The 16,174-nt window shown below is 42.7% G+C and overlaps 1 protein-coding gene across 1 annotated transcript; it reads right to left on the bottom strand.

The window, feature by feature from the left end:
* Positions 1 to 340: 340 nt before the first annotated feature.
* On the bottom strand, positions 341 to 14,669 carry LOC310966316 (glutathione hydrolase-like YwrD proenzyme). The gene is made up of 12 exons (XM_083940101.1): positions 14,550 to 14,669; positions 13,261 to 13,414; positions 13,030 to 13,183; positions 11,650 to 11,856; positions 10,149 to 10,301; positions 9,977 to 10,064; positions 8,953 to 9,124; positions 4,359 to 4,515; positions 3,880 to 4,062; positions 3,459 to 3,543; positions 3,239 to 3,334; positions 341 to 679 (listed from the first exon to the last, which is right to left on the bottom strand). The coding sequence occupies exons 1-12, from the start codon at positions 14,647 to 14,649 to the stop codon at positions 534 to 536; spliced, it is 1,695 nt and encodes a 564-aa protein (XP_083796227.1). The 5' UTR covers positions 14,650 to 14,669; the 3' UTR covers positions 341 to 533.
* Between the last annotated feature and the right edge of the window lie 1,505 nt (positions 14,670 to 16,174).

Here is a 16,174-nt window from a genome sequence, read left to right as displayed (position 1 = left end):
CCCAACTGCATGAAGCGCCGACTACGTGGCAGCCCCTTTGCCGTGACACCTGTGTATGTGTGTGTGTGTGTGTGTGTGTGTGGGTAATGTAATAAAAGAGATAAAAAATATAATTTCTAATTTTAAAAAGTGCTTCCTCATCTTCATATTTCAGATCATTTAAAATAACATTTCAACAACCGCAGAAACAAAAACACAAGTTCAGAAACATGATTCAAAATGAACTTGGACTGAGATTTAACACTGATTGATTTGATTCACATCACATTTGTCAAAACTAAATTTGTTTTGGGAAATTCACTGTCAGAAAAAATGCAACTCTCATTTACTGTGGAAGGCTGCTTTTACTGTATATGTAATGATATTTTTAATTTCTAGACCAGCAACAACGAATAGGTGGAATATCTTGAGTTGTTTTTACGGGGTAAAAAAAACAATTGCTGTTATACTTCTACTCAATATTTCATATGTAGGAATTTTCCTTCAGAACGAATTTCACATTTGCAGGGAGGAGGAAAGGACATCATGTACGTCTAGTATCCCTGTGCACATCCATCCGCTCTGGGGTCTGATCCCGCCCACAGCACCCTGGACGGATGGTCAGCTTGATTGACAGATGGGTTCCACCAATCCCCCACCGTGATGATCTGCCCCCGCCCGAACTGAGACCTCTTGTGGCCTGTGTGTTTGAATGAAAAGATAAATGAAAACCAGGATGTTTCCCATGTTTCATCAGCAGGCTAAGATCATGAGATTAAGACTTCTGGTTGAACTGTGGCACTTTTAAGTAAGAAAGTAATGCGCAGCAGAGTGATGAGCAGTTAGACGTTTGCTTCCTTAAATGCATTTTTTTTTGTTATTGAATGAATGATGTTAAAAGCAGTGTCACAGCGTAAGACACACAGGAAAGAAATGTGTGTAAAGGCTCACACTGGCTTCAATGGGTGGTTTCAAAATAAAAGGTTATAAAACATAAATCGATTATGAGGGGACGATGGAGCGTGAGTTTGGCGGGAGAATCGGAGCAGCGGGGGCGGTGTTGCAGTTGCTCTACCGCACCGAAAAGAGAGCTGAGCCGGAAGGCAAAACTCTCTATCTACCGGTCAATCTTCGTTTCTACCCTCACCTATGGTCATGAAAGAACGAGGTCGCGGGTACAAGCAGCCGTAATGGGTTTTCTCAGGAGGGTGGCTGGAGTTTCCCTTAGAGAGAGGGTGAGAAGTTCAGCCATCCGTGAGGAACTCGGAGTAGAGCCGCTGCTCCTTTGCGTTGAAAGAAGGCAGTTGAGGTGGTTCAGGATCATCTAGTAAGGATGAACCCTGTTCCAGGCACGTCCAGCTGGGAGGAGGCCTCGGGGAAGACCCAGGACCAGGTGGACAGATTATATCTCCACACTGGCCTGGGAACGCCTCGGGATCCCCCAGTTAGAGCTGGTTAATGTGGCCCTGGAAAGGGAAGTTTGGGGTCCCCTGTTAGAGCTGCTGCCCCCGCGACCCGACCCCGGATAAGCGGATGAAGATGAGATTAAGACAGCAAGGACGAACAGGTTTATTTTTTATCTTGTATTTTTCTATAACTGCAACCTTGAAATAACAGTATTACTAGTTAGTACTCATTTATAGAATTCAGCAGTCTACTGGTAATCCATCAAGGAGCTACATGCTGCTCTAGAGAATCTATACATTACAGCAGCTTTCATTTTGAATAAATGTCCAAGAGGGTAGGCAGGTGAGCGCTTCTTCACTGGATTGTAGATTATGTGCTACTAGGCTGTACACAAATGTTCACACACCTGAGAAAAGTAACAGCTAACTCCCCCCAGAATGATGCCAAGGTAGGGAAGAGGAACAAATAAGAAGATCCTGTTTGCAACAGGAAGCAACAGGCTTTATGGGAAGTACTTTCTAATCCCACTGATTTGAGACTACCGGTTGTTTATGGCTGTTACTATACATCAATATAACAGTTAATATAACAAGCTCTCCCCTCTCTGTCGTAAGCCCCTCCCATTAGACGAGCACGGGCATATGCATGTGCTTCATACAGTAACCTGTACAAGTACTAGTCTTTCATTTCAATCATCCCCATCGTGATTATGATCCCGATGCCTTTATATAACAGCAATTATTACTATGAGAACAACCATCCTGTTTTCTTTGCAAATTTTTGGGCCTGTAAAACCCTTTAAGATGACTTTCAGTTATTTTAGGCTGAAGATACAAACGTGAACCTGAAAGAGGCACAACCTTGTGCCTTTTACTAAAGTTAGCAGAAGGCTAAACTATTATTCTCTGAAATTCTGACAGGTATTTTCTTGTCAGACTCTTTTGATAAGTCTGTCTTCCTTTGGGTTTGGGTTTTTTGGGTTGTTCCCAGTGCTGAAAAAGCAACTTTAAATTAGGTTTACCACAATCTGAAGGCATTCATTTGCAGAACAGCCAACTATACTATAGCGGCAAGAGGAGGTAGCCTCGTGAGACCATCCTGATCTCGTGAGCTCCATTGCATTTTACTCGCAGATCAGTCTGGTAACATGCGACGGAGAAAATTTGGAGCTGCATGTTAAGCAAACATCCAATCAGCGTTGGTTTTGAGGCGGGTTTAAGTGTGACGCAACACATGCAAACCCGACCTGATCTAGACACATTAGCGGTAGCCGTAATCCTGTTAGCCGCTCACAAACACTTTTCAGCACCTGATATTGTGTCTTATCTTCAAATTTGCTTTACACAAAAGGCAAATATGCTCTACTGATATGTTGTTCACTTTCTGAGCTTTTCCTCAACGCTGTTAGTACGTCATACACTTTGTCTATCTGATTGGTTGATTTGGCCCGTATGGTGGTGATAGACAGATGGTTTATCCAATCAGCAAACAGTATGTTTGCCCCTTCCCAAAAGATCTCCAAACCAGAGTTCCCAGATGGATATGCTGAGACAATGCGACTCATGCGAATCATCCATCAGGCGGAGTCAGGTTAAAGAGGAGGTGCAGAAGTATAGTTTTCTCTCAAACCAATTCAATTACAATGGAAAAGTTATTATGTTTTTATTTTTTTTCTCAATGATGCAAACAAGAAATAACAGCATACCCCAACTTTAACTTCTGAGTAGGCTTCATGTGGCATCCATTCATCATGAGAGACTTGATTGCTACTTTCTGTTGCTGTGTCACACTTATGTACAAAATACCATGAAACCGCTGCCAAAAGTAACTGTGAAGATTAAAAAAAATGTACCTGTGATTGGCCCGCTGACTTTGTGGCCCCGTCTTCTCAGCTCCTCGGCTACCTCCTGGCCGACCCCTTCCTCCAGATTAACTGACCACTGATCAGCTAGACACGCATAATGTTTCATCAGAATACGATTTTCATGTACCGTTTAGGATGTCATCTAACAGTAGAGAAAACCACCACCCTACTGCCTACATCTTATATGGATAATAATGGTGGAACATACTTGTGTGATCATACTGCACGTATACTCTTGGTGCATCCAGAGCTTGTTGAGGATTCATCCCAAACTCCAACATGTTCAACAACACCTAAACACAAAAGCAGCATCAGTGATTACCTCATTAACACATTAAACTCACAAGACTGAGCCATAATTAAAGAAAGATATGTTAAATAAGTCATTTTGACTGATTCTAAAAGCTGATGTAATGAAGTCCCTCTAGCCTGGTGCACACACAAGTGTTTATGATTTCTCTAATGCCAATCTGACTATAAAATTACCAACAGTAACGTATTTACGCTTGGACAAATCAAATGTTAATGTCAAATAAACAAAATAAATACAACAGTGTTGGGGACATATCTTACATACTTTATCTCAAGGCTAATTTTCAAACTCCATCTCGGTCTATTCTTGATCATACCTGGACGTGTCCTTGCGGTTGCATCAAAGCCCCCATCACCCCCAGCGCAGCGAGGAGTCGTGGTTTTTGTGATCCGGTTGCGGAGTCGGTGAGAAGGGCAGGTATTATGGTGTGATAAGGCCGCTTCCCACCACCAACACAGTTTACGTGGTTACGGCGCAGAGAAAAGCTGGCACCCCGATTCTGTGTGGAAAGGGGATTTTGTGAAAATACAGTTTTATGTTTTAGCATGCTTCTAGAAAGCATATGACCATGTTACTACAGCGATATATCTTCATAGATCTGGTCCATGGTTTTCTAAAGTATTTTCAAGTTAGCACCACTTGCATACTATATGACCTGTTCTTCTTTTGTCTCGGCTTCACACACATATTACTACACTTGTATTGTTTTAGCAAGTGTTACATACCAGTCACTACCTCACATGCACACACACACACACACACACACACTCACACCCTCTTTGTGACCCCTCAGACCTGTAGTGAGAATCCACAATCCTTAGGGACCAGTCCGCTTCCAAAGCCCATGTAGGTGCTGTTGACAAATGAGCAGGCATTGCCCTGACTGTCAATCACACAGAAATAGACTGTGTCACTTCCTGTTGTCAGACCAGGCTCCACTACTTCCATGGCCCTGATGATAAACACACAATTAAAAATTAGTTCAATGTCATTATCTCAAGATTATGGTTGGGCAATATGGCCAAAATCTACTATCCCAATATAGGTAACTTGAAGTTGTAGTCCGTAAGATTTTAATCTATTTAATTGTCTTTTAAATTACTATCTAGCAAAGAGTGAGTTAAAACAATGTCGATCATCATACGACCCACTAATGAAAGCACTTGTTGCCTTTCGGTGAGTATTACAATATCAGTGTCTGTGTTAATAAGTTACCACGTTAGTGATGCTGCTGACAGTGGTTGGTCTGCTCGTCACCAACGGTTATGCTGTGTTCACTTGTAATCGGAAATCGGGAACAGGCTTGTAGTAAGGGCAGAATAGCGTAATAGGAATGTCTGTGTGTCTGATATGGATTTAAGAAGGTAACATATAGGGGCCAGATCGGAAGTGGAGAGGTGAATGCGTGTCACTAAAGTTTACAAAAAAAGTCAACACACTCAGTGACCGTGGACTTGACAATCAGAATCAGAATCAGAATCAGAATACTTTATTGATCCCCGGGGGGAAATTCTTTCGTTCCAATGCTCCGTGCACAGTAGAAACAAGCCATAAAGATGAATAAAGTAGAAATAAAATAAAGTAAAGATTCAAATAAAATACAATTAAAATAAATCTAAAGTAGCTAATAAATAGCCAATAAAATACAGTACAAATAAATAATAAACAATCAAGTAAACAATCTGAAGTGAGTGTGAAAATACAATCTGAGATATATACACTGTACAATTAGGTTGTTATGGCAAATGAAATGAAATGAGAACAGATATTTATATTTTGTTTTGTTTTGTTTTGAAGTAGTCAAGAGTCCGATAATTAAAGAGATGAGTTGTACAGTTTAATGGCCACAGGTAAGAATGACCTCCTGTGGCGCTCAGTGGTGCATTTAGGAGCAATCAGTCTCTGGCTGAAGGTGCTCCTCTGTTCAGCCAGAGTGTTGTGGAGAGGGTGAGAGCCATGCTGCAGTATCGCCCGCACCTTCGACAGCATCCTCCTGTCTGACACTGCAGCCAAGGTGTCCAGCTCCACCCCCACAATGTCACTGGCCTTTCTGATCAGTTTATTGAGTCTGTTGGCATCTGCAACCTTCAGTCTGCTGCCCCAGCACACTACAGCAAACATAAAAGCACTAGCCACCACAGACTCATAAAACATCCTCAGCATGGTCCGACAGATGTTGAAGGAGCGGAGCCTCCTCAGAAAATAGAGGCGGCTCTGTCCCTTCTTGTAAAGGACTTCAGTGTTCTTAGTCCAGTCCAGTTTATTGTCAATGAACACCCCCAGATATTTGTAGTGTTCTACAATGTCCACGTTATGCCCCCGGATGGAAACTGGGGTCACTGGTGTCTTTGTCCTCCTCAGATCCACCACCAGCTCTTTGTTTTTTGCTGTGTTGAGCTGCAGGTGGTTCAGCTCACACCATGTGACAAAGTTGTCAACCACAGCCCTGTATTCAGCCTCCTCACCCTTACTGATACATCCCACTACAGCAGAGTCATCAGAAAACTTCTGAAGATGGCAAGACTCTGTCTGGTAGCTGAAGTCCGTGGTGTAAAGGGTGAAGAGGAAAGGAGAGAGAACAGTCCCTTGTGGTGCGCCAGTGCTGCTAACCACTGTATCTGACACACAGTGACGCAGGCGCACGTACTGTGGTCGACCAGTGAGGTAGTCCACAATCCAGGAAACAAGGGGGGGATCCACCAGCATCGCCGTCATCTTGTCACCCAGTAGAGCAGGCCTGATGGTGTTGAATGCGCTGGAGAAGTCAAAGAAAGTGACCCTCACAGTGCTCCTCGGCTTGTCCAGGTGGGTGTAGGCACGGTTTAGCAGGTAGATGATGGCATCCTCAACTCCAATCCGGGGGCTGATAGGCGAACTGCAGGGGGTCCAGGTGTGGCCTGACCATAGGCCTGAGCTGCTCCAGGACGAGTCTCTCCAGGGTCTTCATGATATGAGACGTCAGTGCCACCGGTCGGTAGTCAGAGAGACCGCTGGGCTGCGGCGTCTTTGGCACTGGAACGAGGCAGGACGTCTTCCATATCACAGGGACCCTCTGGAGGCTCAGGCTCACCTCGAAGACGCGGTGTAGAACTCCACATAGCTGTTCGGCGCAGGCTCTGAGAACCCGTGGACTGACACCATCAGGGCCTGCAGCCTTACCGGCGTGGAGTTTGCTCAGTTGTCTCCGTACCTGAAGCGGTGTAAACTGTGCAGGTTGAGCAGGGGGAGGTTCGAAGTCCAGAGTGAGAGGAGGGCAGGTAGCAGGGGAGCCAGGAGAGGTGTGAAGAGAGGGGGATGGGTGTGAGGGTCTCATGGCGTTGAATGAGGTGCTATCAGGAGGAGGAGGGGGGGTCAGAAGCAGTGATGGCTGTAGACAGTCAGCAGGAGAGACAGCAGGGGCTTGGGCTGCAGTGTCAAACCTGTTGAAGAACAGATTCAACTCATTAGCCCCAGCCACACTGCCATCAGATCCACCGCTAGCTGGTCTGAAGCCTGTGATGGTCTTCATGCCACTCCAGACCTCCCTCATGTTGTTTTGCTGGAGTTTCATCTCCAGCTTTCTCCTGTAGCTGTCCTTAGCCTCTCTGATCTTGTTGTTAAGCTCCCTCTGAACGTCCCGAAGCTCCTCCCTGTTGCCACCTCTGAAGGCCCTCTTCTTCTGGTTCAGAGTGGCTTTGATGTCTTTGGTTACCCAGGGCTTGTTGTTTGGGTAACAACGCACAGTCCGAGCTGGGACAATGCCGTCCACACAGAAATTTATGTAGTCTGTGATGCATTCAGTAAGCCCATCAATGTCCTCTCCATGCGGCTCACAGAGTGCATTCCAGTCTGTCACCTCAAAACAGCCCTGCAGTGCCTCATAGCAGTGGGATGGAGGGCTGTGAAAGAACAGGCCCACCTGCAGTTATATCTTACTGCCACAGAGGCCGCTAGAAACAGCGTATCTCAAACCTTATGGATGACAAGTTTAAGAGCAAACTATAAACTCAAAATATTTCACATCAGGTTGTTGTTGTTTTTTTAAATGTGTGCTTGTGATTTTCAGTTTAGATGACATAACTGTGTAATCGTGATATCTCGATATTTGCTTTGTTCACGATTCCTTTGAAAGACGATAAATGATCATATCGAATTATCCAACTACCCTACTCAAAGTCACAAGTTAAAGATTTCATTATCTCGAAACAACAAAGCTTGTTGATAATGAGAGATGCACAGATCGAGCAGACAGTGATGGACGTGGAAGGATACACGTGACTACGTCCCGTTTTCAACATAAGGCGTTAACAAAGTATATACAAAACACATGTGAAAATAAGATTGCATTAACTTGATTCACAAGAAGTATAAAACATGTCTGTTACCTGTGGCCCATTAAAAGAACATACCTCTAAATTGAAAACGTCTAGAAATTCTGACTGACAACATCTCAAATTACATACAGACACGAAATCAAGCATTTCTCTTGTATCACTGCCTGTCTCTTTCCGTAGTTTTCCTTACAATGCCACAAGCGCCAGCCTCGCACACTGGAAGCACTGGCTATCACACTTAGATAATCTTTATAATTGTGTGCTTTCTCACTCTCCTCTCATAGTCTGTCACTCCAGTGTTCAGCCTCTAGCGTCATATCACTAACAAACCATATAAAAAACAACATCATAGGGTGTTGGCCGGATTGCCAGCTACATGTAAACATGTAGTACCTGTCAGCAGGTTATTGCAGTGCATGTAAATATGATCTGTAATTTCCTGCTTTCACCTGGTTTATAATGTGCATGTAAATATAATGGCTGAAGACGCGTTTTACAGTTTGTATTAATGAAAAAGACATTAGGTTCTAATTCACATTAAATTTAGGGGAGGTTGAATCATTATAAGGTGGAGGTGATGCTAAATAAATGGACGGTGAAGGACTGGTGTACTGTATGAGTTTGTATGTGTGCAGTAGAGCACCCTCAATAATTCAAGTTTATTAGACTAACATAGAATAATGAAACAGCAACAACAGCAGGATTTAGTGCAAAACAGTGTGTGTTTGTGTGTGTGTGTGTGTGTGTGTGTGTGTGTGTGTGTGTGTGCGTGTGTGTGTATATACATGGTAAGATATCATTATGTTGTTTTATACTTTTATAGTCTGTTTGTCTATTTGTCTTAGAACTGATCTAAAGTTCAAAGTCTACAGCATTGACCAGAAAATACATATTGTTGCCAAAACAAACACACGCACACTGCGGATGGAGCAGGGGAGGAGGGACCGAAGCACTGAGGGATGGACGTTAAGGTCGGGGAGGGAGTAAAAGTCTACAGTCCTATCTAAAGTCAACAGAGCACAACAGGTACACACTGGTACTAACAGACACACACTCACATACAGAGAAACACACACCTGTCCGCGCTGATGTTCTGCGCTCGCTGGCGGCTGTAGGTCTTGTCCAGTAACGTTTCCAAAGGGATGGTCATGAGGTCTGGGTCGCTAAGGTAACGCAGAGAGTCCGTTAGTGCCAAACGCACAGCCTCCACCAGTACATGGATGTAATCAGAGCTGTTGTGACCTGCAGCTAAACACACACACACACACACACACACACACAACAGATATTAAAATAGTATGATTAATTACTCAGGTATTATCAAATCAAATCAACTTCATTTATATGGCACTTTCCATACCTTGTCTAGCACAAAGTGCGTCACAGAAAATAAACACAGAGCAAAACAAAACATGAACAACAAAGAGACACCATTAAAACCCAAACCTCCCACCCCCACAAATATACACACACTCACGCACATACATAGCCATACGCACAGACATTCACACCCATAAACATAAACATACACACACCCACACGTATACACTAGCTGTCGCTGAGGAGACATGGCTGGGCACCGAGATCTGAGGTGAGGAAGAAGTGAGTATAGTCTCAGTGAACTGTCCACTAGAACCACTTTCTACCAAAGAAATAGTCCCTCTGAGAACCGTTCAGAGTAAGTTGTATTGATTATCCAGAGAAACCAATAAGGACTGGACTGCAAAAGCACTGCTGCAGAGTTTTTCTATATTATTTTTCAACATTTTGAAGAAACACAAAAAGGATTACAATCACCTGCATTGTAATGTTGTGGGGGCAGAGGTCCAAAGGGGACGTGTTATGCTCACTTTTGGTTTCATACTTTCTTTTTACATGCTTTCATGTTCAAAAAGCACATTATTTTTTGTCATAGTGTCTGTCTGAAATAAAACCAAGACTAATAAGAGCAATGATCTTAATATTCTGATGATTTGTCAGTTCTGTGAAGTGAATTTTCAATCATCCACATCACCAGACTAATATCTATATTTCACATTCTCTAGTGTGAAGCCCCAATGCGTCTCTGCTGGTACGTTGCATCCGCATGCCAGTGAATACCTTTGAGAGGGAAGTTCTCCAGGATGTTAAGCAGCAGCAGGGCCGCCAATCCCTGACTGTTCGGAGGAGGCTCCCACAGATGAACACCCTGAACACACAATGGCGTCATTCCTTACGCCGATCGTGTTATCAAAATACAGAAACAATAGGCATGTGCAGACTCTGACCTCACCTTGTATTCTGTGCATATGGGGGTGATGACCTCACTGTCATGGCTGCTGAGGTCATCCAGGGTCAGGACTCCACCATTTTGGTTGACGATATCGACGATGGCTTGGGCCACCCTGCCCTGGTAGAAAGCCGGTTTGCCGCGCTCACCCAGCTCCTGTCGATACATCAGGGGTTCAATCAATCGACCTATTCTGTTGGTCCGTCTACATGTTTTAAAACCACAGAACAAAACACTAAAATATGATGTAATGCAACACAAGTTTGAAAGATATGTCTGTTATTGTGTCTATCTACAAGTCCAATCAATGTAGGTAAATGAACAGGATGGTGTGTGTGAATGTGTGATTTTTCATCACAACAAAGTAACACACACCGTCATCGCTGAGGAATGGCCGTTATGATGCCATGGAAACCAGCCATCAATGAGGCTGAGTCACTGCTATTGTTTCTACTGTGTGTGTGTGTGTGTGTGTGTGTGTGTGTGAGGGGGTTATGGGCGTACTTGGTGGTGTTCTTGCATTATTGAACTGCTTAAGAGTTAGATGTTGTAGTGAGTATTGATCAGTGCATGCTTCAAAGGTGACACACAGGCAGACAAACACACATACTGTGTGTCAGAGTGATTGTTCTAGTGAAGTCCCATAGGAATCTACAGAGCAGTTTGGGGTTTTGGTGCCTTGCTCAGTGGCACCTCAGCAGTGACCAAGAGGCAAACTGGCCCCTCTCAAACTTCCAGTCTACACTCCATACTTGGTCGGTACGGGGATTTGAACCACTGAGTCCCTCAGAATAACCTACTGACACTCCATTTAAAGCACAGGATTGGACAAATAAAAAAAACATGTCCTTCTGGTGCGGTGCTAGATGAAAAGTTAATGGGTTCAGTGAGATTCACCCTCTCAGGGCGATGGATTTCTGTGCAAAAGTTTAAGGAAATCCATCCAATAGATGTCGAGATATTTAAGTCTGGAGCAAAGTGTTGGATCGGCCAATGCTGCAATCACTTGCCAAGATGTGGACAGAATTTGTCGCAAAAGCGTTGCAACCGTGCAAGATACAGTCAGGAAACATTACAGGTGTGTAGTTGAGATCAAAATGAAGTCCGAGCATGTGCAGCAAAGGTAGGTGGGTAGGAAGTAGGGTAGGGGCCATTGCTCTAACACTTTACGCCCTTGGTTCGATTCAGTATACCATCACCATGGTTATGACTCTATTTTGACCTTGTTTTCCAACATCCAATACGATAAGGGGTTCAGAGTTGTAAATTACCCATGATGCCTCTGGGTTCATCCATGGTCTTCCCATACAGAGGGCTACGGCAAGTTTAGAAAAAGAAAACAACCTCTGGGAGGACGTGGAACCAGCACAGCGGTGTTTCCAGGGTTCTACATTGTTCTGTTTCCTCCTGTCCGAAATGACGACTTCAGAAAAAACTGTCACAGTGCTCCTCACATGACCTCTGTACATGTTTTTTTGTGTGCGTTTTAGTTTCCAGGATTTACCTTCAGGGTCTGGGCCAGAGTAGGGTTCCTAAATACTTGTCCACATTTGGGCGCGTGACCATCAATCAGCAGGTCCCCACCTAGTTCCTTCCCAGCATCTCTCAGAGCGGCCACCCATTTCTCCCAGTGGTGAGCTGTTACCTCGGCAACAGGAAACCCCACCTCTGCAAGCTCCGTCGCCCCCCTCAGCACCTCCTGTAAGGACAGCTAGGAAAACGGGGAGAGGAAACACGCGCTTATTACCTCACAGGAAACCTCCATGAACAGGAAGTGTGAGTCACTGTTTTGAGAAGAAATATGTGGAGACTGTGACTGGTTTGTAATGTCCTCTGAGGGTTTTACAGTCATCTAACCATTGTCAATCTGTGCGAATGACAGGATACTTCAGGGGTTACTTTATGATCAATGTTAGCTTCATGATCTATCTATATGTGAATAAAGGCACTTGCCTGGGTCCAGATCTTACAATCCGCCCCCTCGACCGAGTAGGCACAGCTGTTGGGTGCAGTTGTAGCTGCACTGATTTCACATTATCTAGATTTACTTACATTTAAAGCATTCATTAAGTCAGGAAGGTGTGGATGGAAATTGGACGAAACAACCTACAGAAAAGGGAAGTTGGAGTGGACATGCAGAGCGAAGACACATACATGTAAACACTTTATACCCATTTTGAAACACGGGCATCCAGTCTATGCAACAATGTCAATTTTCAGTTTTATCGTTAAGTCCTGCACACAAATAAAGTTTTTTTCCCCTGTGTAGATGTTTCATTAGTCTTTTAAGTTTTAGAAATCTTTCAATGTTTAACAAGACTGCGAAATTAGACCAGACAAATAGTTTGGCTTTATTAACCGCAGTGAATCGGACACCAAAAGGTCTCCTTCTGAGCTTAAAAGAACGGTTTACATAGGAGACATGGACTGATCCTATTTTTGTGAATTTCTATTCATCTGCAAAGAGAAAGCTGCCAGGAGCACAATTTCAAGCAGACAAGTTCACCAGTTTTCAAATGGATATTGCTGATTTCAAGGGCCCCTCCAGGAAAGAAACAGCACAGTGTCTCCCAGGTAATTTAAGTTCGAGACTGCTATTTTAAAATATACTATAAACCCTACCGTAGATGGCTAAATGACTCCTGTTTTGACCCAAATAAGGGAAAATCCACAGAGCCCACTATTTAAAACACTCACAAGAGTCAAGAGTCCTACTTCCATGTGTGTTGATTGAGGTTTGTCAATATGGTTCCTTTTGCTGTGTTTACGTTTAGGTTGTTTATGTCATGTAAATGATTATATTAGAAGGACTCTGAGTGTTGCATAAAACTCAGCGCACACCGTTTTCCGACAGATGGATACACAAACGCACACAGAGTCAAACCTTGTGACTCCCAAACAGATGTACAGTATCACACCAGCACGCAGGGGCCCCTGGTACTGTGACATTCAAGGCATCATGAAGGGAAGGAGGGGCCTGCGCATTGTAACCCCGTCCTTCCAGGAAGTCCAGGGTCTGCGCTCTGGGCGAACGACCACTGAGGACACAGAGAGAGACTCAGCTAATCTTTCTATATTATGAAGACGACGACAGCAGCTAAAGAAGGACCTCTACCTGCCGTTAACTCCTCTGATCTCTCCGGTTTTTCCGTCGTAGAACAAGCAGAAGGCGTCTCCACCAGGGCCGGTGCTGCACGGCTCTGTTACCGCCAGCGCTGCTGCTATGGCAACAGCAGCATCCGCAGCATTACCACCACGCTTCAGGATGTCTGTACACAAACACACGTGTGATAATGTAACCCGAGACCCTAAAAGGTTGTTACCAGGTTTCAGGTGAATTTACGATCAACGTGGGCAAATCACGAGTGGGGTCATTTTCCGCAGCATGTTACAAACAAAACACATCTTTCCGAGGTATCCAACGCTGAGACCCTTCACTCCTAATGTCCCACATCCCATGTTTATTTTGTGAGCTTCACAAATGTAATTCTCTTCATTGGCATCTTAAATCTCAGAGGCACATCAGTACATTAAATGTGCACTAACAGAACCAGATGTTTACGTTAGTGCATTAGTTATAGACCGATACATCGGCCGGGCGGTATTTACGTTTTTTAGGTGTATCGTATCAGTCGATGCGGGCTGCTGGGAATATAGTTTATTATTATTTTCAGAGAGGCGTTCACAAGCAGCTCCGTGCTGCTGGAGACGCCTTTTTTAAGTCCAATAAATGCTCCTTTTTCTAAATTGAGACTTGTAACATTTGTTATCATCATTGTGTGATTTTTATGATGTAAAGGGAGAGCGCAAAAGTAGCATCTGCTCCAAATATCGGCTTGTGAAAATCAGCAGTCGGTATCGGCATCAGCACTAAAAAATCCTTATCGGTTGATCCCTACTGTGCATCTGATGATGTACAGACCTGAGTATGAATATGAACTGCATCTCATGCTAATGCTGTGGAGTCTTTTTAAGCTAATCTTCGCTTCCTACTGCTGTACCTGACAAAGAGCAGGCTGTTAGCAAGTACACATTTGACATTGGCTGCTTGAATGTGTTCAAAATACTCTCAAACATTAGGCTACATGGATAAATGGTTGCCAGTGACATTTGTAGCATCACTCAGGTGTGACTGATTTAGTTAGTTTACTCTTATATGATGTAAAACTGAATATATGTGTGTTTTAGGTAGATGGTCAAAACCTGCTAAATGAAAATGTCACCTGAATTTTCCTGTTCTCTAACATTTTACAGTTTAGTGAGGTAAACTCTGACTCACCTACTTTGGGTTTCTGGTTTTAGAGGTTATGCTCCTTTATTGGTGAAACTATCGATTGAGAAATGTGAAACTTTATTCAGGAGCCTAAACATTTAAGATCTCCATGGCAACTGGTTTCCACTCACCGAGTCCTACGCCGGAAGCTAACGGCTGGCTTGACGCCACGCAGCCGCGTAAACACACCACCGGAGACCGACGAGAGGAGAAAGTTAAGTCTGCATCCATCGCTGCTTCATCTATCAGCCGCTGTTCGCAACAACGAGACTATATAACGAAATTAACTTTCAATTTCTGATCGGTTGCTCGGGCATCGACTGAGTTTGTCTCATCTAGGCAGACAAACGGATGACCGATAACATCGATGGATGCAGGAGGTTCAGCAGCAGGATGGAGGACTAACGTTTAAGTCTTAGTAAATAAAGAAATACATGCATAAATAAATACAGAAATAAATGAGTAAATAGTGAAATAAATTAATGAATAAATAAATGCAGAAATAAAAACAGAAATAAAAAATAAATAAATGCAGAAATAAAAACAGAAATAAAAAATAAATAAACGAATAAATAAATAGTGAAATAAAGGAATAAATACATGAATAAATGAATAAATAAACAGTGATAATAACGGGTAAATAAATGCAGGAATAAAAACAGAAATAAAAAATAAATAAATGCTTAAATAAATAAATGCATGACAAACATTACATGTATTTCTACAATTTTGTTCACCTACATTAATTTATTTATGTATTTCTGTGTCCATGTGTTAATGAGGTCCAATTTATTTATTTTTCATGAGCCCTATTTTATTCTTAGATGCAAAATACAGGATCATCACCAAATATGTTAAATCATATATACCTCTTGTTAGAACTAAATAGATAAATACATGAATGCATAAATAAAATACATGAATGCATAAAAATAAATAAATAAATGTATAAACAAATACAAGAATAAATAAATAAATGCAGAAATAACTAAAATAAAGACTAAATAGTGAAATCACTGAATAAATAAATGCACGAATGTATAAAAATACTAGAATAAATCAATGCAGAACTAAATAAATATAGAAATAAAAAAATGAATACCTGCTGAAATAAATAAATTAATAAATACTTTAAATTTATTTCTACATTTTGTGCCCATATGTTAATGAGGTAAAAGGGTCCCATTTATTCATTTTCATGAGCCCTATTTTATTCTCAAATGCAAAACACAGGATCATCACAACATTAAATATGTTAAATATGTTAAGTGGAAGACCGAAGGATCCGATCAACAGAGTAATGACTCAGTTTGGGCGTATGAGCAAATAAATAGTATAAACCTTTCAAATTGAATGAATTTATGATGGATTTCTTTATTTTTTAATCAATGTTAGCTGAAGTTTACAGGATGCACAGGTTTATGGTCAGTTCATTAGCACCCTGTGGTAAAGGGATTGCTCAAAATCATTATGTCACATCTGTCAACAGGCGATGAAACAAAACGATGAAATAAACGATGTTTATGAGAAACTATCCACAGCTGAACTCCGGATTAGACAATCCTAACTAATGAAGGCGTCTGTCTTGTCATTACTCAGTAAACCAGCGGTGCAGATCAGCCATGGGGCCTCTGCTGTATCGACCAACTGTCTGTCACTTCCTCTTCTGTCTCCATGTACACAGAACACATGGTGGAACATTAACCACTGTCTTCACCGGCGTGTCTGTGTCCACACACGGGTATCTAACCCTGCA

Source organism: Echiichthys vipera, assembly GCF_963691815.1.
Source record: "Echiichthys vipera genome assembly, chromosome: 3".
NCBI classification, from domain to species: domain Eukaryota; kingdom Metazoa; phylum Chordata; class Actinopteri; order Perciformes; family Trachinidae; genus Echiichthys; species Echiichthys vipera.
This window is presented reverse-complemented; position numbering and strand designations above follow the sequence as displayed.